This window comes from Hirundo rustica, chromosome Z (genome assembly GCF_015227805.2).
Source record: "Hirundo rustica isolate bHirRus1 chromosome Z, bHirRus1.pri.v3, whole genome shotgun sequence".
Taxonomy (NCBI): Eukaryota; Metazoa; Chordata; class Aves; order Passeriformes; family Hirundinidae; genus Hirundo; species Hirundo rustica.
The window spans coordinates 45,187,605-45,209,463 of NC_053488.1; the positions used below are offsets into that span (position 1 = coordinate 45,187,605).

General features: G+C 36.9%; 1 protein-coding gene across 1 annotated transcript in view; it reads right to left on the reverse strand.

Moving 5' to 3' along the window:
- The window catches only part of ADAMTS19 (ADAM metallopeptidase with thrombospondin type 1 motif 19), a 143,778-nt gene that overhangs the window by 11,816 nt on the left and 110,103 nt on the right, over positions 1-21,859 (reverse strand). The window contains exons 17-21 of the mRNA XM_040090047.2: positions 20,303-20,460; positions 19,450-19,603; positions 16,570-16,705; positions 14,090-14,294; positions 12,073-12,225 (exon numbers count right to left, since the gene is read on the reverse strand). Of these exons, the coding sequence (XP_039945981.1) occupies positions 12,073-12,225; positions 14,090-14,294; positions 16,570-16,705; positions 19,450-19,603; positions 20,303-20,460 (806 nt within the window). The remainder of the gene's footprint in view (positions 1-12,072; positions 12,226-14,089; positions 14,295-16,569; positions 16,706-19,449; positions 19,604-20,302; positions 20,461-21,859) is intronic.

The following is a 21,859-nucleotide window of genomic DNA, read 5'->3' on the forward strand; positions in this document are numbered from 1 at the left end:
TGTCCAAATGGCTTGTCTTTTTTTTTGTGTTTATATATATATACATATATAAGATTTACAGAAAATGCCCACTCCCAACCAATATGTAGTATTTGCATTAAATCAGCAGGTTTCAGGTTAAGCCCACAGCTTTTATTATTAGTAAATGAAGAATACATTTCTATAGTTCTTCTTCCTACCCACTCTATCTCCCACATGTCAGTCTTGCACATGCAATACTTTATTTTTGTGGGAGTTAATTGCATTTTACTTCTCACTGTTCAGATGACCTACACTTTAAGGCCATGTAGCTGATTAGCAAAAATTCCTGTAGGACAACTGTATTTGTCGGTTTAGACTAAATGTTCTAGTACACAGCCAGAGGGGGTTTTTTATGTGGCTGTTAATCTGTGCATGTTGGACATGGTCCTAAAGGTACTGTAAAACCATTCAAGCAGAAAGACATGTAAAATATTCCTGATAAAGATTACAAAAGAATCCTTTGCAAAGATAGTTAACAGCTATTTTTAATTTTTTTTTCCTTAAAAAAACCACCAACTTATCCCCCCCGTTTGAATTTTGTCCTACTTTTGAACTTCTTTTAGACATAATTTCAAGGACAGAAAGCTAGGCGTTAAATATAACAATCCTTACATTTGGCATGCACACCCGCTACCCAAGATTCCTTCTTTCTGTTTCCTGCCAAAGATATATATTCTGGAGAGAACACATATTCTCAAGGCCAACAGCTGAGGAAGTTGCTGTAATGTGTTAGCTGCTTCCAGCTGGCCTTTATGAGAAGTAGGAATTCCTAAATTAAGGGAAAAATTGTCACTGGCAGACAATAACAGTCAAAATGCATCTTTCTGCCAAGACAACAGGCAATCGCTGAAGAGGCTGATATAATTCACAATGAAAAAGCCAATCTGTGACAGTATAACAGAATTGACTTGGACAATTTATTTTTGAGAAGAAGTGGACTGCTCAATAAAAGGTTTTACAAGTCTAAGTAGCATTCAAAGCAGAGGTTGACGTGCTCCTAAGGAAACTCAGTGATGAGTTTTACTGGAAATTATTAGCAGAGCATTCCTAATCATTTATGTATTAGTTCATCAGTTCCAGCTTTCAAGCAGTTTCAACCTTTTCATGGAGTGTGAAACAAGAATAGCAAGCAATCAGACTTTAGCAGCAGGATTCATATTTGCTAACATGCCTGCAAAATCTTTTTCTGTTTTGTCTTCTTATGAAGCTTGCATTTGAAGGCAGGTAGTAGATAACATGGTGCATTTTTTTTCAGCAAAGGCTTTTTATTGAGTTTGTCAATATTCTTAAAGATTACCTAAATCAAGCAAATAATCTACAGTTTATTTAAGTCCTTGGGGGGGAGGGGGGAGGGGGGGGGGGGGGCTGGGTTGTTTGTTTCTTTGGTGGGTTTTTGTTTGTTTGTGTGTTTGTTTTGTTGTTGTTGTTAGGTTGTTGTTGTTGTTGTTATAAAGACATCCCTGAATAGTGTAGCAAAAAGAGGGATTGATAGACACAAGCTTAAGATGGAGTCTGAGTTCTCACTGCATCATTTCCAGGAAGATCTTTGTGCCTCTCTCATTTCTGACACACCCAACACCTCAGTATGCCAAATTTAAAATTCAGAACTTGTGCTAAGTTTAGCTAAATATATATATATATATATATCTGCTGTTGGTCTCTTCTAAGTTTAGCAAGTTTGAGTTGTACCTATTTATTTTATTTTATAATCTTTTTTTTTCCTTCTGCCCCTGCCCATCCATGTTTTCTTGCTAGCTCTTCTTTCTAGGGTAAGAAAAAATAAGTTTCAAAAAGAGATAAGATTTTAAATTAAGACAGGCAGAGCCCCAGTTGCCTTGAAAAACTTAGGGTAGGAAACCCTCATTACCTCATCTCAAGAATTTGAATTTTTTTTTTTTCCCCCTTCCTGAATTCTTTTTAAGGCCCCACGCAGAACAATTTTGTTGACAGATGAGGCAAAACTGCCTTTGGTATCAAGACAAGAAGCAACAGAAAGTTTATGAGCTGACTACAAAAGAAAATCTATTTTTTCTCGGTCAATATATATGCATCTATTCTTCAGAATATAATTGCCTATCTACACTGAATCGATAGTGGGGTTGATAGGCTTGAATCTCAATGGACTCTCTGGACTCAGCTTGGAAGTAGAAAATTTTTTGTCTCCATGTGAAACCCAGGTTCCATTGCCCAATATCTTTCTTGGGCGAATTAATGAAACACAATCATCCATTTCACAGTTTAAAACCCGGGATTATTCCAATGACACTGGTTTGTTCTGTTAGAGACAAGCTGGAGTCCAAATCCATAAAAAACCTGAGACTCTATTACAGCCTGCAATTTTCCTCTGATATCATGGAAGGTATCAGCATTTTTCTCTCATCATAATGACCTATATCAAAGCATTCACAAATCCTGTAATACCATAACAGATCTAGAAAGCCAAGTTCCTCTATGTGCTCCAGATGTACATACACACCATTTTAAATTTTGTATTTATACTTTCTGTAGATCTATATTTAATAATAATAATTTAAAAAATAAAAAACAACAACCAACCAAACAAACAAACAAACAAAAAAAAACCAAAACCCCAACAACAACAAAAAAGCACCCACATTCAAGTTTTAAGGCAATTTAGGGATACATCCGCCTGCGATAGTTATTTATTCTTATTTAGGACTTTAGACACACTGCTAAATAGTATTTGACATCATAACACCAGTGGATTTTACAAATTTTAGCCATTTTTTTGCACCTGTGTCTGGGCACTGCTGCAAGGAGCCCCTGTTAGTGAGGAAATGGAAATAAATTTTAGCTGTGGTTATGGTAGTCCCAGATGCCTGCCTGTGCTGACTCACACATTGATGTATTATTGCCAGTGCTTAACAAAAAACAAGACATTATTACAGTTCAAACTTTCATACCTGAGATGGCATTTCATGGTATTTTGGCAGGAGATGACCGTCCATTCATTATAACCATCACAGATCCAAACAAGAAATCTGGAAATCGTTACATTTAATTGTATATTTATTTTTACCTTTCTGATTAAATTAGTTGATGATGGTATTCTGGACTGATGAAAATGAATTCTTAAAATTAATTTGAAATATTAGCCTTTGAGTATATAATTATATTAGCATACATGACAACGCTAGCCCGATGCTCAGTAGAAAACCTTGCATTGAAAAGCATAGCTCAACAGTACAAACAAGTTATTAAAGGATTATAGTATTTCGAATGCAAAGACAAGTCACAGAACCCACCAAGGACACAAAGGAAATTTCAAACGAGGTAAAATGAAACCTCCAAGAAAATCCTTTCATTTAAAATTTTCTATTTTATCTATTTCGTTTTCAGAAATCAAAGAAACATATGTCAAAAAGCTATTCTGTACAACTCAGAATTAAGCACTGGCCTTCAAATATCATCACACTATATAGCACTTTCAATTTTTTCCAGTAGGTTGAATAAATGGAAGAGTTCTTTTCTGATAATGACTTTACTTCCAGTCACTGTATTTACCAAATTTTAAATAATGAAGAATTGAAATAGCAGGTGACTCACCTAAATGGCTATGAAAGATATTTAAAAACCCAAACATTAAAAAACCCTATGAGTTTACAAGGAAGCTCATCTCACAGGATTTTTATTTAGCCTAAATACAAGAATAAAATTGTAGAATAAGTAAAGCTGGAAAAGACCTCTAAGATTATTGAAGCAAACCATTAACTCAGCATTGCCAAGTCTGTTACTAAACCATGTCCCTAAGTAATGCAACTAAATGCATGTCTTTAAATACCTCTAGGGATAGCAACTCCACTATTTGCCTGGGCAGTCTGTTCTAGTGTTGATAATCCTTTAGCTGAGGAACTTTTCCATAATATTCTATCTGAGCCTCTGGTGGCTCAACCTGAGGACATTTCCTCTCATTCCCTCGCTTGTTACCTGGGAGAGGAGACCTACTCCCACCTCACTACAAACTCCTTTTTGGAACTGTAGAGAAAGAGCATGTCCACCTTGTGCCTCCTTTTCTCCAGGATAAACAGTCCCTGCTCCCTCAGCCACCCTTCACAGGACTTGTGCTCCAGACCCTTTACCTCTGTTGCCCTTCTCTAGACATGCTCCAAAACTTCAATATCTTTCTTACAGCGAGGGGCTCAAAATTAAACTTGGCCTCACCATGCCAAGTACAAGGGGACAATCCCTGCCCTGGTCCGGCTGGCCAGTCTGTTGCTGCTACACACCAGGATGCCACTGGCCTTCCAGGCCACCTGGGCATACTCCTAGCTCATGTTCAGTCACTGTTGACCAGCACCCCAGGTCGTTTTCTGCCTGGCAGCTTTCCAGCCACTCTGCCCCAAGCCTGTAGCACTGCCTGGTGCTGTCATGATCCAAGTACATGATCCACCACTTGGCCTCGTGGAACCTCTTACCACTGGCCTCAGCCCACCAATTCAGAATGTTCTGGTCTCTCTGCACAGCTTTTCTATTTCTAGCAAGTCAACATGCCCATGCAAACTGGTGGTGTCTTTGAAACTACAGAGGGTGCACTTGATCCCCCTGTCCAGATCATCAATGAAGATGTCAAACAGGACTGGCCCTACACTAAGCCCTAGGGAACACCTCTCAGTGGCCAACTGCCAACTAGATGTAACTCCATTTACCACTCCTCTCTGGGTCCAGCCATGCAGATAGTTCATAACTCAGCAAAGGGAGCACCTGTCCAAGCCATGGGTTGCCAGCTTTTTCAGGAGAATGCTGTGGGGAACAGTGTCAAAGGCTTTACTAAGGCCCAGGTAAACAACATCCACAGCCTTTTCTTCATCCACTAGGTGGATTACCCTGTCTTAGAAAGAGAACAGGTAAGTTAAGAACTGCTTTTAATAAACCCATGTGCTGACTCACACAGGTTCAGCACATGCCATATGATGTCACTAAGGATGATCAGCTCCTGACCTTCCCCAGTACTGCAGTCAAACTGACAGACCTGTAGTTCCCTGGAACCTCCTTACAGCTTCCTCAGTATCCGTATGTGGATCCCATCCACCCTCACAGAGTTGTCTAAGTGATGGAGCAATCACTGACCATTTTTCCTTTCCATTATGAGAGTTTGATTCTATTTCCTGTTCCTGTCTTTCAACTCAGGGGGCTGGGCACCTATAGAACAACTGGTCTTAATATTTAAAACTGAGGTAAAGAAGGTAAAAAGCACCTCGGCCTTTTCTTCATCCTTTGTCACTATGTTCCCCTTTGCAACCAATAAAGGATGGAGATTCTCCTCAGCCCTCCTTTTCTGTTTGACATATATTTGTAGATGCATTTTTTGTTGTCTTTTAAGGTAGTAGGAGGATTAAATTCTAGCTGGGCCTTGAGCCTTCTAATTTTCTTCCTGCATAACCTCATAACATCCTTCTAGTGAGTTGCCTGCCCCTTCTTCCAAAGGTCATAAACTCTTTTTTCCAAGTTACAGCCAAAGCTCTCCTTTCAAACAAGACAGTCAGCTCATCTCTTAGCACAAGGGGAAAGAGAACTCTTGCGCCTTTAATATTTCTTTCTTGAAGACTATCCAGCCTTCCTGGACTCCTTTGCCATTCAGTATTGCCTCTGCAGAGACTCAGTCAGTCTTCTAAACAGGCCAAAGTCTGCCCTCTGGAAGCGGGCAGACAAGGTGGCAGTTCTGTTGTACCCTCGCCTTACTGCTTTGAAAACTGAAAATTTTATATATAGTTTCATGGTTGCTGTGCTCAAGACAGCCTCTGAAACAATTACTATGAAAGAATTTTTCAAGATTCAGTTATTTCTTATATTTTTTAGTGTTTTCATCTTGTCCCTAGTCATAAACTATCAGAAAATAGCAAAAAAGTGACAACCCCATAGATTAAATCAAAATAATAGAAACTAAGCAATAAATATTTTTGAGACAAAATAAGAATTTCATAGAAATCTTATCACAAGCATCAATACCTGAGGCAGTATTTTCTGTAGCTGCATGAAATACAAGATAATAGAAACATGAAAGAAAAAAACTTCCAACAAAAACTAGCTAGATCCCACAATAAAAAATGGATTACATACATTTTAACAGAACTCAAGTGAATCAGCTGTAAGAGTAATGTGTTGGCAGATGACAGAATCAGAAATACTGAGGAAAAATTTGGAAAGCGAGAGATGACCTTAGAGATGGAGATACACCAGGCAAAAAAATGCCTAATGCATCAAATCCCAACATCAGACCATTTATCAACCTGCTCAAAATACACATCAGCCTTCCAGAAGATCCACCCTCAACAAAATTGGTAGGCATTTACGGGAAAGCCCATAGCAGATATAGGACATTGCTTCTCTTCAGCAATTCCCAAGAATGGCTTCCTTCACTTATTATCTATGTTACATGCATATGTGTACATGTGTAAAACCCCTGCAGCAGTAATGCATGGCCTAGCACTGTAAAACTTATGAATGGCAAAGTTTGGAAATTTGTATCTGCTTGGGAATAGACTGCACTAGAATGGCTTGGAAGACTTTAGCAGTGGCAAAGGAGGTCATAGAAAGCTGCCAGTGTTATTCTCTGTAACATCTGCATCTGTAACTGCATGACATAATTTTTCTCCTTCATCTGGCAATATTGCTGGGCATAAGTAAAAGAAAACAAAACTTATTTATAATGTTAGCAATTATCTATTTTAACAGCATTTTTATCATTTTACTTCTATTACCAAGAAGCAAAAGAATCCTAGCTTGTTCAAGTGTATTTCAGACCTCCTTTTCTTTCAGAATTTCCTAGACTTCCTCTAACTGTTCAGGTTTATGAAAGTGACTTAGAAGTCAATCTTTTCCCTACAGATTTGTGTCTCTATAGAAGACATCTCAACCTGCTTCCCTGGAAACCATTTTTAAAATCACGCGAGTCCGAAACAATTTTGTTCAGTTGCTGAATGCATCAATATTATCCTTTTCTTTCTCTGTCAGAACTGACACAAGGGTGTCTCCCAACAGTGGCTGTGTAAGTGAATCTCCTTCCTCCCTGTACTATTCCTTCAGGTGGGACTGTGCAGCACGCTGTACATTGTCTGGCAAGACAATGGTGGTTGTACAGACACATTTAAGCATGGGGCTGCACTTGCCTCCACTACATGTTGCCATCTTCCAGTCATCCTCTTCTAGCTATAAGGGTTGGTTTTCTGCACAGGCACTATTCTTTCTGCACTATACTGTCTCTTGTACTCCATGTTAAGGTCATTTTGGGAACAAAATTTTTCACTTCTTGATGGAAACATAGAAGGTAATATGTAAAGGTGGTAACCTGCTTAAGACCCTTTCCTAGGACACATAGGAAAAAACAGAGTATGTATTATGAGGTGGATTTAAATTTTTTTCTTTCTTTCTTTCCTTTGCATTATTTATTTGATTGTAGAGTTCTCCCATTACCATGTCACTTGTCAAGTAAGACAGCAAGCAACTTTCAGCAGGAGCTGTTCGCTTCTTTTGTTCTTATTCATTCATCCTTTGTTTTTCTCTGAGGCCTAGGAAGGTTCAGTCCTGCTGAAAACTATTAAGATGTACCACAACTTAAATATTTTACAATATGACCACACTTACAGATAATGCAACTTGAGAGACAACACAACACTCATAATTACCTTTTGATTCAAATTTGGTATTTCCCCAAATTTTTTTACCCTAAAGACGCTTGAGGCAGAAAACCAGCAAAGATATCTTAGTAGATCTAAGTGGGATACAGACACTAGAATTTTCCATTTACATGTGATTTCTGTGTGTGCAAAATAGGTGATATCTACTTTTAAAATCTTTTCCAGTCTTATTTGTGGTGTCTTCTCTTATGAAGGGTGGTCTCACTCTGTTTTTCTGGAAACTAACATGACACTATACTTATTCCAGCTGAAACTCTACAGTATATCGATCTAAAAAAACCCCCTTCTATGAAACAAAATATGTTAATATTGTTAATATTACAGGACTGGTTAGAAATGTATAAAATCTCCCAATGTAATTTCATTATATTGACATCATCCATACTATTCGCTCATGCTTGATTTCTGAAACAAGGACATATCTCATTTGCTGCAAATTAACTGTATTTAAGCCAATATGAAAGTTATTGACTTGATTACGGTATTATTTTAACTTCCATTATTTCACATCACATAGTTTCTTTGTCCATAAATCTACTGATAGTGTCATATTTTGACTCATGGCCAGCACTATTCCACTCCAAGAATCTAGAAGAGCTTAATAGTTTTGGATGGGGATCCAAAGAAAAAAGCAAAGCTAATTCCCTGGTCAGTAAAAACATAACATTAACTTCATCCCTTTTTTTTATTTTTTTAAATTGAAGGAGTTCAGTTGAGTTTGTTTGCTGTGGAAATTTAGAGGCTGTTTAAATATTTAAGCACACAATTTAAAGGTTGAACTTCCCATGCTCTTGAATAGTTAGCAAAAAATATTGGTGGGTATTTACTTGCTCTCCATTTACATGTGTTCTTCAATTGGAGCAGAAGGCAAAAAATCCTTATCTCTGACATCTGCTTTCTCTACCCCTCAGTAGAGTAGATCTCTCTGTGACTCTGTCTCCCCCTAACAGCTGGAGACTCGACTTCTTTCATCTAAACACACACCCACACACCCACATACTCTTTCTAGGGAGTACTGCATGTACTGTCTGAAATAAATAATTTGGAATAGGCCATGAATTCTGGGATTCATTGGTGTAAAAATAAAGCAGTTACCTCAGATACCCTTTCAGACTCAGTGGAAAAAAATGTAGGAGGTGAACCTTTGCTTCATGTTTTTGCTTCTTCAGGCTATAGACAAAATGAACTGCATCCCAACTGCTGGGACCACTACCCCAGATGTCATATTTAACTCCTCGCCATCTCTGGTCTAACACATAGATACTATTTAGAAATTCTGATGCTGCTCCATCATTAGTTTCTATAGAGTGAATCATTCTTCCAATCTTTTTTACGATGTATGCCACATTATCTTCTCTGATCTCCTATACATACATACATACATACATACAAAATATCTCTTCATCTTACAAATTGCTGCTTCTAAATTCTAGTTGGTTTACCAGACTTTTGATCCCTGATTTTTCCTTGCTGAATGATATAATATCATATAAATCTTAAGTTTTTAATTACCATTTTCAATGTCCACTTTCCAAGTTATTCTCTGTTCCAAAATTCATCCTCATTCTCATGCTTCACTTATTCTGACAATGATCTGAAGAGTCTGATAGTAGCAGAGAAAAAGATATGCAGTTTCCTACAAAAAGTACCTTAGACATACCCTATGCTGCTGAAATGTACGTGTTTTTTGGAGAATGACTTTTACAATGATGTGCTCCTTAGTAAGTGTGCAGATGTGCAAACATGCAGTTCACATGAATTTCATTTCACCTCTCCTTGACCTATTTGTTTATACTTTGCTGATGAATGCCTCTGAGTATGATCCTGTCCTTTATGGCTTTGAAATGGGTAGCCAGTGGGCAGCTTAGCAAGGGACACTGTTGCTAACACCCTGCCCTAGCTGGTGCTAGAATAGCGATGATCTGTAAGCATCCCTCCTTTGAAGGTACAACTCAGACATTATTAGGTAGGATATTCCATGAATGGCACTTGCTGGGAAAAGACAATGTCATTGGTAATGTCTCCAGAAGCTCAGTTTGAGCTTTTTTATTCTTTCCTTTCTCATCATACCTATATTCCTCACAAAGGTGGGCACAGAGCCCGAGTGATGTTAAGAACCGTGATGTTGACCCACTGTACTGATTTAAACACCATTACAGAGTAAAATGCTGCACACAGGCCGGGTTGTACAGATTTCTTTTAGACTGAGGTTTAGAAGGATTATTGTGTTTATTCATCTATTGGAGCTTGGAATTTTGGTCAAATTTTCTTTGATCTTGGTATTGTTAAAACGTAGAGATCAAAAACTATTTGATCTTAATATTTGATCTTTATACCAATAAAACAAATTATCTCCATTACAGCACTCCATCATTATTAATCATGCTATCTTTTCAGTAATAGTTTTATTTAACCTTAATTTAAAACTAAGTCTTTGGAGTTCAAGGGAAACAGCAAAGCCAGTAAAGATTAAGCCTCTTCTTTCAATGTGTGAGAAGCGTCATTTAAATTTTTCAAGTCAAGTCTTGGCATTAGCTAGAGAGACTTGGCTCTGTTCAAAGGAACAGACTTCTGTCAATGTCAAGAACAATCCTAAAGAGTAAAAACAGCACAGAAGACTGCACTGAACCTCTGGGCTAGAAACAAACACAGCAAAGATTAACATTTATCTGAGCTTTTCATTTGTTCTCACCATCGCAGACATATCAACATGTATGCCATGACTTCATGTTGCTATGTACTCCTTCATTGGAACAGAAGAATAACAGAGAAAAGAAATAGACATCCACGTAAATTTTAAATTGAACTTGTGTCTCTGTAGAGAACTCAAAGTATCTATTTTTTAGTATAAGTTTTGGAAAATCTCTGCTGCACTAGTCACAATCAGACTGTATGTCAACTGTTAAAAAGATTTTGCCAATTCCATAATTCCTCATGTCCTAATTTTGAAGTTCAAAGTACACTTTAGGTGAGAGTGTTACAGCTTTGACTCTAGGAGGAGAGGAGAAAATACAAAATTGCCAGTAAATTTTAACTGGAAGATGTAAGTTTTTGTACACTCATCTATGACATGGTTGTTTGTGAAAAGTACTGAGAGGATAAAGTTCTTCTCTCCAGAGGGCACTGGGAACACAGTCTAACTGTCTCAGCATACCCACATAGCCTCAGCAACCCCAATTTGAATGTCTGCTTCAATTAAGAAAGCAGATCGTCATTTCTCCATGGTTTACTTCCTACTGGTGCTAGTGCTAAATGAGGCAGGTTTTAACTGTAGTTATGTAGTAGAGAACTGTAAATACTAAATGTTATTGCCAAACATATCTTTTTGTAAAAGTAATACTGCTACAGAAAGTTAGTTGCTTCTGCTGTTTAAAAAAATTAATCGTTATACTATGTACTTTTCAAGTAGCTGGTTACTCACAGAGTACTTGCAGCTAATTCTTGGAAGGCTGGCTAGTCATACACTGCTGGCTTTAGTCCTTGTTTCCAGCTCCTACATCACATGAAAGACAACTAAAAATACATTAAATACTTCTCCATACTAGCAAGTTAAAAAAATGCTGTAATAATGTTAGGTGCTGAAAGTAAAAGTGTTGTGTGCAAAGTTATGAAGAGAAGCAAAGGAAATAAAATATAAAAAAAAAAGATTACAATCTTTCTGCTAAAGTGTGGTCTATGATACAGCAAGGTTAATTTCTGAAATTTAACATTGACAAGGTTAAATTTCAGAATTTCAGCATTTTTTGGATATTACAGAACTGTATCAGATATTTAAGTTCAATTACATATCTAACCAATATTGTCTGTTACTGTTTGGCCTATGCTTATCCAATTCTCAAAACCCATGTGACAAGGAAATAATGTAATGTCAGTTATGTTGAGTTTCAAAAACAATAACAACAACAACAACAACAATAATAATCATAGTCCCCAGAATAACAGTAATAGATGCTTCCCAGATGCTAAATGGTTTTTGTGGAAATTTTATAGGCTAAAGGTGCTACTGTATAATGCTGGAGGGTGTACTTTGTTGAAAACACAGATAAAACGTGCAAATGCAAATTAATGAAATATGTACACTGTAAGTTTGGAGAGGGCTGCAGTTCTGAATTTGCTTGCCTGCCCACTGACACAGTAAGTTTATACAGATTTGCATTATAGTGAAAATTTATCTCACACTTACTTCATATTCCTGATTTTTATTTATACTCTAGGCTCATTGTGACTAGCAGTTTAGTGTGGGGTGTTTTTGTTGTTGTTGTTGGTTTTTTTATTTATAGCCTTATTTTTCCCTCACCTGGGACATCTGTACACTTTTGGTAAGAGTAATTCTTATTTAGAACTCAACTTGCAAAATGTATGATGCTGGGAGGTGCTAGTATCAAGGATTACTCACCTTAGACCAGTCTCCCATTCTCCAGACATAGCATTTGGAATAGTCCTCACAGTCCTCTGCCTCTTTAGGTCTTGTGGATGAAACACATTTCTTACGTGGATTGGTACACCTCACAGTCCGATGCCGAACTCCCTTACCACACTTTACAGAGCACTGTTGGAAAAAATTGTTTTTCAGATTTCTACAAAATTCACTTACCCCATTTCACCTCCTTCTATATGACTTCTGCCAGACCAGTTTAAATATTTCACCGCTTCAGTGACCTCCTTACTTCCAACCTTCAATTGCATCAATACTAGATTTATTAAAAAAGAAAAACTGAACACAAATTCATTATGGGACAGAATGATAATTGATTCATTTTTAGCTAAAATTAGATTAAAACTTAGTCGCTTAAGGAAAAGAAACAGGCTTTTGAATAAGAAAATATTTGAGAAGTTATGATTAAATGAATGCAAAATACTATACTAAAAATATTAGGCAATCTTTCTTCTTCAAATGAAAGGAAATACAATGAAAGAAAATCCAAAATAATGTTCATAGGAATAAGATGTGAAGAAACTTTAGAAAAGCTCTGTAAATGTCTAACAGCCTTTTTTTGGGAGAAGGGAAAAAAGTGTAGAATGGAAAAGTAAATATTCCAATACCTTGCAAGAATCCAGACTGAACTTGAAAATTCGAAGTCACTATATAGACAGCATTTGAAACTCTTTTCAAGTTGCTCAGAAGGCCCTAATCTATGGGTTTTTTTCCACCATTCCCATTTGCACAGCCAAAAATGATGCCATTTCCCTCTCAAGACATTATCACTGCTTTTGATTGTCCTGCTGCTTGCAGCTCAAAACTCTCTTCTGCCAAACTGATTATAACCACAGGAAGCAGTAACAGCTAGCTTCCTACCTTATGGTGATAGTAGGAACGGCCACGGGAAATACCTCACTCTTCAAAAAATGTTGATTGCTTCCAACAAAAACATGCTCTCTCATTTCTCATCTCTGAAGTGAAACAAACTGACTAGACAATCAGTGTACTTCTTTTTCTCACCTCTGTAAGTGGATGCCTTTCTTCTCACAACTGGCCCTTGCATCATAAAACTCTGTACCACACCAGAAACTGCTGGTATTTACATGTACTATCTCTACCCTGGCATCTGCTTTTCATCTTTGAAAACATTTCCTATTTGTTAGCTCTGTCTTGCTTGGAGGTCAAGGAGTTCTGCTGAGTAGAGCAATTCAAAGAAGGGACTGCCCCCACATTTGAAAGCTGCTATTTGTATTTTGACCACAGAGAGATCCGTAGCACAGCTTCTAGTAAGGGAAGCAATCAGAATGGCCTTTATACTTTGATAGTAACAGCCCTTTCATCTTGTCCAGATGGCAGTGAGAACAATACTCTTCCTCCACAGATGAAGAAAGCCAAATGGACAAACACATTTAAAGATGTTAAATGATAAAAAGTTTTGAACAATTATTACAGTTTACAGCAATCCTTCAGGACGCAGCATACATGAAATTGCATTATTTATAAGCCCATTTGCCTATTGCTGTTGCTCTGGAAAAAGAGAAAAGAAAGAGGAAGGGCAGAAAATATCTTTCTTTGCCAGAGGCTCCACTCAAAGCCTCTCTGAAGCAGGATGGCATCACCCATCTGATGATCAACATCCCTTGGTACAAAACTACATCCCAGATGTTCCTGAACCCAAGATCTTGTACCTGATAAGTGATGCCTTAATTGCATTTGCCCCTAGTTACCCACTAATACAGACAAGACATACTTGATTATACATGCTTGAGAACTGGCCAGAAGAGACTGTTGCATGCCATTAACTAGGTAAGATGCAGTAGTTCTACACAGCTGGTTTTCTGAGCCCCTGAACACTTGCCCAAAGCATTGCATGAGGAGGATGAAAATCATTAGGCTGAGCTGTGCCATTTGATGTAGAAAAACCCCTTATTTCCAAAAAAATACTAAGGCACAAATAATGACTATGGAATATTTGCATAAATAAATGCAGCACCTCAGACCAGACTCCTGCCTCCCACACCGTCATGCAGTCCTGGCCTTCACAGCGCTGGGCAGAAGCAGGCTTTGGCCCCAGACAATCTCTCTCCCTTGCTCTGATTAGGGTCCCATTTCTGAGCTGCTGTGTGCAGGCTACTTGTCTGTTCTGGGTTCCTTTCCCACATGTCCTTGAACATGGTGTCCATTCTGTCATCATCCATCTGCAAAGAAACACAGGCAATGTAGTAATACAAAATCAGGAAGGGAAAAATACCATCACATCTTATTCTCTTGCTCACCAGTGTATACACCCAAATTTGCATATTTTCAGCCTCCTTTTGCAGTCATTTTGCTAATGGAGTATTTATTAATCTAACATATATTACATATACATATAGAATTAATGTGCATATAAATTCCTTTCCCAGTTCACTACCCCTATGTTTTCAAAGTACTTTCCTCTAATTATAATCCCAATTAGAAAATTTCCAAAATATACATACATTTTAAAGAAGACAGATCCCTGATCAGCCTGCCTATTATTCTCTGTATGTCTATCTATGTCAAGTGTATGCCAAGCATGTAAAGTCCAGCATTCCTTGAAAATACTCTGTTTCAAGAATTACTCAAGTGTGAAAGACTCATTGTCCTGGAAAAAGCACAAAAGCCCACAGTTCTTCACGTTCCTCACAGTAAGGCCTAACAAGGTCCATGGTTTAAATCACAACAGCAAGGAAAGCTGATGTAGTTTTGTGGAGCCCACATACCTGGAGAGCAATCATTCTAGAACATAATTTTCCCCAGATGTTCTGTAGATCCAGATTACAGCCATGTGCCCTTAAAAAATCAAATAGTTCAGCCCCTGATGCAGTACGCAAGTATTTTCAAGGAGACTTAGTTTGCAAGGAGAGTTTTTAGAAAACTGAGATTTAATAAATTTGTTTCATCCTTCTGTCATGCATTTGTAGCAAGAAAATAAAACATTTAACTAAGGGGCTTTTTGTTATCTGTTCAGATATATGATTTACAAGTCATACCTGTCAAGCTAATTGAATAGACTTCAAGATATTTCTTCATATGCCAACAGCAAATAAGTACTTATGCAAATGTATGCATTAGTAACATTACCGTTGAAAGCCAATATTATTTTGTAATGATTGCTTACAGTGTATCAAAATTTAGATCATTAAGTTTTTCCGCATTTCTCAGTACAGCATCTCCGAGTATCAATTAGCAGAGTTTTAAAACTTTCACTTAATAAGCTGGAAAAAACACAGACTGTTGAAAATTTATGGTAGACAATACCTCAGAAAAAGATCAGATTATTCCATTCCTACCCATTAAGTGAACAGTGATGTTAATAAAATAAAATAAAATAAAATAAAATAAAATAAAATAAAATAAAATAAAATAAAATAAAATAAAGGTCTTCTCAAATATGCATATAATGAAGTGTAAATAATCCTTCCAAAGAGTAGTGCCCTAGTTTGGGGAAGACCAAATGTCAGTGGTTTTGTCTTACTTAAAATGTATCATACTTCACATTTTATCAACTTCAGTACTTCATCCTTTCCAAGAAAACTATGTCTTCTAGTTCACTTTACATGCTTTCTTCAACAGTATTTGCATTTCATTTATTTTGCATTATTTTGTTTAAAAATGCCATCTACCTGTCCTCCAGATGACTGCAGAAGACTGATCCCAGTGCTCACTCTTGGGGATGATAACCAGCTCCTGCTAGCTGTTCTTGCCTCCCTGGAAAGGTGTGGACTTGCTCTAACTTGCTTTAAACAATGCAAATTCTTGAGGACCTTCTCAAGTCCTAATTCTTAGCTGCCAAGTGGCACCACTCTGAAATGGGCCACTCTGCTGGTCTGGTCAGTCAGTGCAAGGAGCAGGCTGCCAGTTCAGCTGCAGGGACAGTAGGTGATGGGTGGGCTTTGCTTGGCACAGGCTACACATGGAGCTGCCTCCTGCCTCTTGCAGTGTTCAGACATCAGGGTCTAGCTCAGGCTATTTACTGATCCATGTGCAAGGATTTTCCTCTCACAGGGTGAGAGGAAAGAGAGGACAGAGCAGCAGGCTCACTATACTTCAAGTTGCACAAATGTAGAAAGAGTGATTAGCAGGGGTTTATTTATTTATTTACTATTTAGTGTGTATCGTTAATTAAGATCATGGGATTAAATCCCATGTATGTCTTTATATAAGCAGCATTTAAATTTCAGTTTTGTAGCACAGATCAGTCTGTGAGAATGCTTCCTGAGGAAAGGAATTAACTGGTTTATTGAATCAGAATTAAATTAGGCATGGTGCTTAAGGACTCTCTTGCATTAAAACTCAGGAGAAGCAAGTTCCAGAATTTCTCTCTTCCCTACATTTTGCATTATAATGTTTTGGATTAATGTATTTACTGCCCATTCATTGCCAGAAGCAGTTCAGTGTAAGGTTTTTATATCTAGATATTATTGTTTAATTTAACCAAATCACTGTTACCTTGTCTGGCAGGGCTGTTCGTTGCACTTGCGGATCTGTGGTTCAGGTTTTGTTAAATATTTGCACTTCTTGTTGTCCACAAGACTGATATTCTTGTTCATAATCTTTGTGCAGGAGACTGTTGTCTTTCTTTCACCTAGTAAAATAGAAGAAAGTTTGTGTGGAAACCAAGAATATACAAATTGTTAAGGACACAGATACAGCTATTTCATATACAGTTTGGCTAAAAGAACTGCAACACCAGTGTAAGAAATTCAAAGCTAGCAGAGAGCCTGAAAGAAATCCTACAGTTTGTAGGAGACATGGTGAGCTTCTAATTTAGTCTTTGCATACCACAATCAAGAGTTTTTCTGCTTTACTCCTGTAACTATAGTTATAGGCTAAACCCTTACTCTTACTGGAATAATTTTCTTTCTCAACCACTGAAACCAGAAAATTACAAAGTGAAGTATGGTTGTTAACTACTACATAAAATGAAGAAAGAAATGACAAATTGTGGCTGGCACTCAGATAAAGGAAATCAGCACATGCATCCTTCAGTAGGGAGCCTGCACTATTTCTCATGAACTAAAGAGGCCAGATGACCTGATGTGTAGGGTCAGAACACCATTTAGGAAGCTGGGTACTGCTGCAGAGATCCAGTGCATGCTCTGTTGCAGAATCCTTGTGCTGATGCATGGCCTGGAACCTGATGTCTCTTGAACATGGAAGTATTAGAAATTAGAATTTGATGTAATACCAACCACAAGCAATAACTTGCAATTAGACTGGAGCATAAATTTTAGAAAACTAGCAATCCTTGAATTCAGGATTTCAGTGAGAAGAAAATAGGCTCACAACCATTTGTTCTTTTAATTACTTTTACTCTGTCTGGCAAAGAGGCTGCATGCATGAACAAGGCAGGCTTAAGCATGAATGCTCACCAGAGGTCAAAAATGAGGCTGTGGATGGAGCAGTTAAGTTATAAACGCACATTACGTGCATGACCACTGCTGACATTTTACACAGCACTTGCGTACATGAGAGTACATGCAACTAATCTGTCATATCTATAACATCACAGTGTTTGAAATGTTTGATAATTCCTTCTGCACTTATATATACATCTATGTATTCATATTCTCTCCTACACAAAAAAAAGTTTTTCTGCAACATAGGAGGTCACAGACCAGTTACTTACATAAAAATACACAAAACCACATGGCTTCATCAATAGTTTTATCTTGAAACACGCTTTGAGCATTTTAAGCAGAACTATTGATAATTGTTATATTATTTATTCAGACTAATCAAAATATTGATGTTAAATTTTAATTACAAATACTTAGGGTAAAAGCTCTAGTATTTTAGTTTTATTATTGCTTGGTATTTAGGCAAGAAAGTAAAAGAAAACTGAAAATAGTTTTGTCTAAAGTAAGAAAAATCTTTCAGTAGTATTTCAGAATATTTACCTTCTAGGGAACTTTGTAATAACTCAGCTATTTTGGACAATAACATAAAATGAAGGCCAGTTACAAGAGAAAAAAATGTAAACATTAGAGTAAAACATCTAAATATTTATTTAAGCATTAATGTAGAATAAAGTATTAACATACTGCATTTTAAGATTTTTGTAGATGATATAAATATTTAGAAATACCTGGGGCAACAATGACAGATTGTAGTAGCATTAAAATTATTCTGAAAATACATCAGGAAACTGTAAAAACTGAACTTACAAATAAACAGGGATGCACTATTAAGAATTAGAAGGTACTACTAGCACCAAGAACAAAATACCTTCTAGGGAAGAAGCTTTCTTACTAAACTACAAAAAGCATGTTTATGGAAACTACAGCAATCTTTCATGACACCAGGACTGCTCATACAGTCAGAGGAGCTAGAACACGGTGTTCTTTATGCTGATGTTATGAGAAAGAAAAGCATTTCCAGGCTTTCCTATTCAATCACAAGGTGCGGGGCAGTTTTCAGAACTGTTGATCAGAGCAACCATGACTGTCAGGGTTGTCAGCAAGAAAGACAGGTATCAAAAATCAATACAGTGTTCACAGGCTGACTAAATGCAAAAGGTATTAACAGATCACTGTACACTGCATTTATTTAAAAACAAAAACCAAAAAACTCTCTGAAGTGTTTTTTTTTTTTTGAGTGTAATTATAATTTTAAATAACATCTTATAGAAAACAGTTTGAAAGACTTTTGTTACATCAATACTGTTCATATTCCATTATTTGTTTTCAGAATCCTTCTTCCAAAATCACATATTTTATGGTTAATAAACATAGGAAAAAAATCACATCAGCATACTAATATCTGCTGTTGTAATATTTGTTCCATATGTTTCTGGATCATCCTCAACTCATGTTCCTAACTGTACTTATTTGATCTGAGACTGGGATTCTGTGGTTTGAAATGTCTCTTACAGATCATTTATCTTCAGCAGTTCCAAATACAGAGCGGAATGCAATTTCTATTCTTGTTCTAGCTCTTGCACTTGTATTTATTCTCGGAAACTGTGTCCTGAATTTGCTTGTTAGCCTAGATTTTGCTCCTTTATTACCATCTTTTGCTACTTTTTCATATTTAGTATGACTTTTCCTAGAGTTATCACAGTATTTTTAATGCAGTCAGAAAGGATGAGACTGATGTATGTCTCTTGTCACATTGTATGGAAACATACAAGCCACAGTGAGGATATTAGTATTAAATACACAACGTTGACCATCAGAATTGTAATTATATATAAACATATAGTTGTTTATACATATAGGTGCATATTGCATACACACATTTGCACTGTGTATATACATGCATATTTTATACACATATTCATTTTTGATATATGAGTGTGCGTGGTTGTAAATTTATCTTTTATTTTACCTCCTCCACATACAGCATCACAGTCTTCCCAGGTAGAATGCGTCCACATGAAAAGGGGTTGTGGTACTTTAGAGCTCTGATTTTCAGGGAGAGGATCCAGTGGGATTGTGTATTCATAGTGTAAACCATAGCTCTGGTCGTGGAAGAGCAGCACCTGCAATATCCAAAGATGGAAAACCTTCCTACATACACAGTCAAACTCCAAACTGCAAGTAGATCATCCTGAAAAGCACAACAGGATGAATTGATGCTCTACTGCCTTTCAGCTCTCCTAATGGATTTGCTAGAAGAAATTAATTAGAGTATACAAATCAAGCCAATGGGGAAAAATATTTTGCTTTATTTAAAAAAATCCTTTAATTTAAAGGATTTGAATTATGAAGTACTTCCCAATCATGTCTCCCTCTTTTTTTTTTTCATGGTGGCTATTATTAACTTTTCCTCTCCTACACTGAAATGCATCAAAACTTGACTTTTTCATGGAAAACTTGGTGATTGCAATTCTGAAATGGTGATGCTGTGCTATAGTCAGCCAGGATTAAAACCACCTCAAATAATTCAAATCTCTCTCCTTGCCTGACACATCAGCTTTTTATGGCATTTGTAGGATTGTTGAGACCTTCAATCCTGCCCCAACAATATAAAGATTGCTCTTGGATTTAAATGAATTTTTTTACAACCAGGTAGACAGATCTCTCTCCTCACCCCCCACCTTACCACTTTTGTAGATGCATATATAAACAGAAAAGCAAGTATATCTTACATAGATCGCATTCTCTTGAGGAGTCTGGAAAAAATATTAGTCAGTATGCTATATCATAGGAATCAAGTAAATAAAACCAAATCGTCATACCAGTAAATGTAAAGGTGATGTTGTGGGACCTTTGGCTGATATTTTCTCCCAGAGACCTCTCCGAACATAATGGACTGTGGTCCCAGCAATATTGAATGTTCCAGAATGTTCTATCTTCCAATCACTATTGATTGACTGTTTTCTAGCATCCCTAAGAGCTGCAAAAATAAATGAAAAAAGTCCAATATAAAAGGTGCCTGTTCAGTAGAGATTTTCTGCTCTTACTTCCTGTTCGGCTCATTTAAAAATAGGTGAAATTCACCTAACTTTGATTGCAAAGGTGTTTATGGATCCTACTGTATATGAACTTCAGTTGGTACGTGCTTCAGAAACCTTCTGGAGGAAATGTCTGCAAAAATCATGTATATTTAACATTACTTGAAGTTAATATCAGAGTTTTAATGCCTGAGAAGACTGACAGGCTCTAGCATAATTCATAATTTGAACACTGAATTACTTTAAGACAAAGAGAACTCTGTTTACAGGGTGACCATTTCTGTACTCCATAAAAGCATGGGAAACACAATTTTCAAGAGTGACTCTCAAAATATGAGGAACTGGGCTAAAACATAAAAAAAATCTGCTTCAGCTTATAACTGCACTTGCCTTTTCTGCACCTTAGAATGTGATAAGACTTTATACTCTTTCATCACGTGTGCTTCAAACAAACAGGAAAAGCTTGTTCTTTGCCTGAATCATTTCTCATGCTGACCTAATTTATATTTAAAAATAAGACCAAGCCAGGTAAGATATATTCCACATACTGAGAACAAAGGATTTTACATTTGCTTTCTACAGTAAATGGAACAGATTCTTCTGTGAATGATTTTTATTTTATTTTATTTTATTTTATTTTGTTTTATTTTATTTTATTCCAAATCACTTCTGAATAATCATGCGAAATAGAATTAAAGACACCTTCTGTACAAGAAGTTTTACATGTTTGACTTCATTGAAATTGCATGTTTGGCATCAGATTGCTGTAAGAGAACCCCCACATGTTCCAAAATTTCCCTTTTTAAAGTTGTAAGTTAATGTGAGTCACTCTTGTAATCATGTCCTCTCCTATTCATATTTATACTGTTATGTTTTGTTTCTATGGGGAACAATGGCAACAGGCCTATGGACTGGCAGGAATGCAATTGAATAAGACACCACTGATGTGTACCACTGCAGCACTGTGTAATAGACATTAAGACTATAAAATCCATTAACACTGTATAACGGTCTAGCACTAAAAAGAACCAGTGATTATACAAGACTTAAAAACTGGTATTTTAAGCGTTCAGTTCTTAATGGTAATTAAGTTCTATTTAGTGTTCAAACTGTTGGAGCTAATCCTATTCTCAGTGGAGAAATTAAAAAATATACTCGAACAGGCCAAGGTCCAGCTGGGTCATGCTGTTCAGATGGAGCAGCATCCTCTCCCCAAAGAGCAGCAGAAATCTTTCTGTCTGGTCTTTAAAATGAACGTGTGTGTGCCATAGCATGCAGACATGTGCAGGAAACTGGAATACCAGCTCAGAATACAGAAATATGCCCGGTCTTGCATTTTCT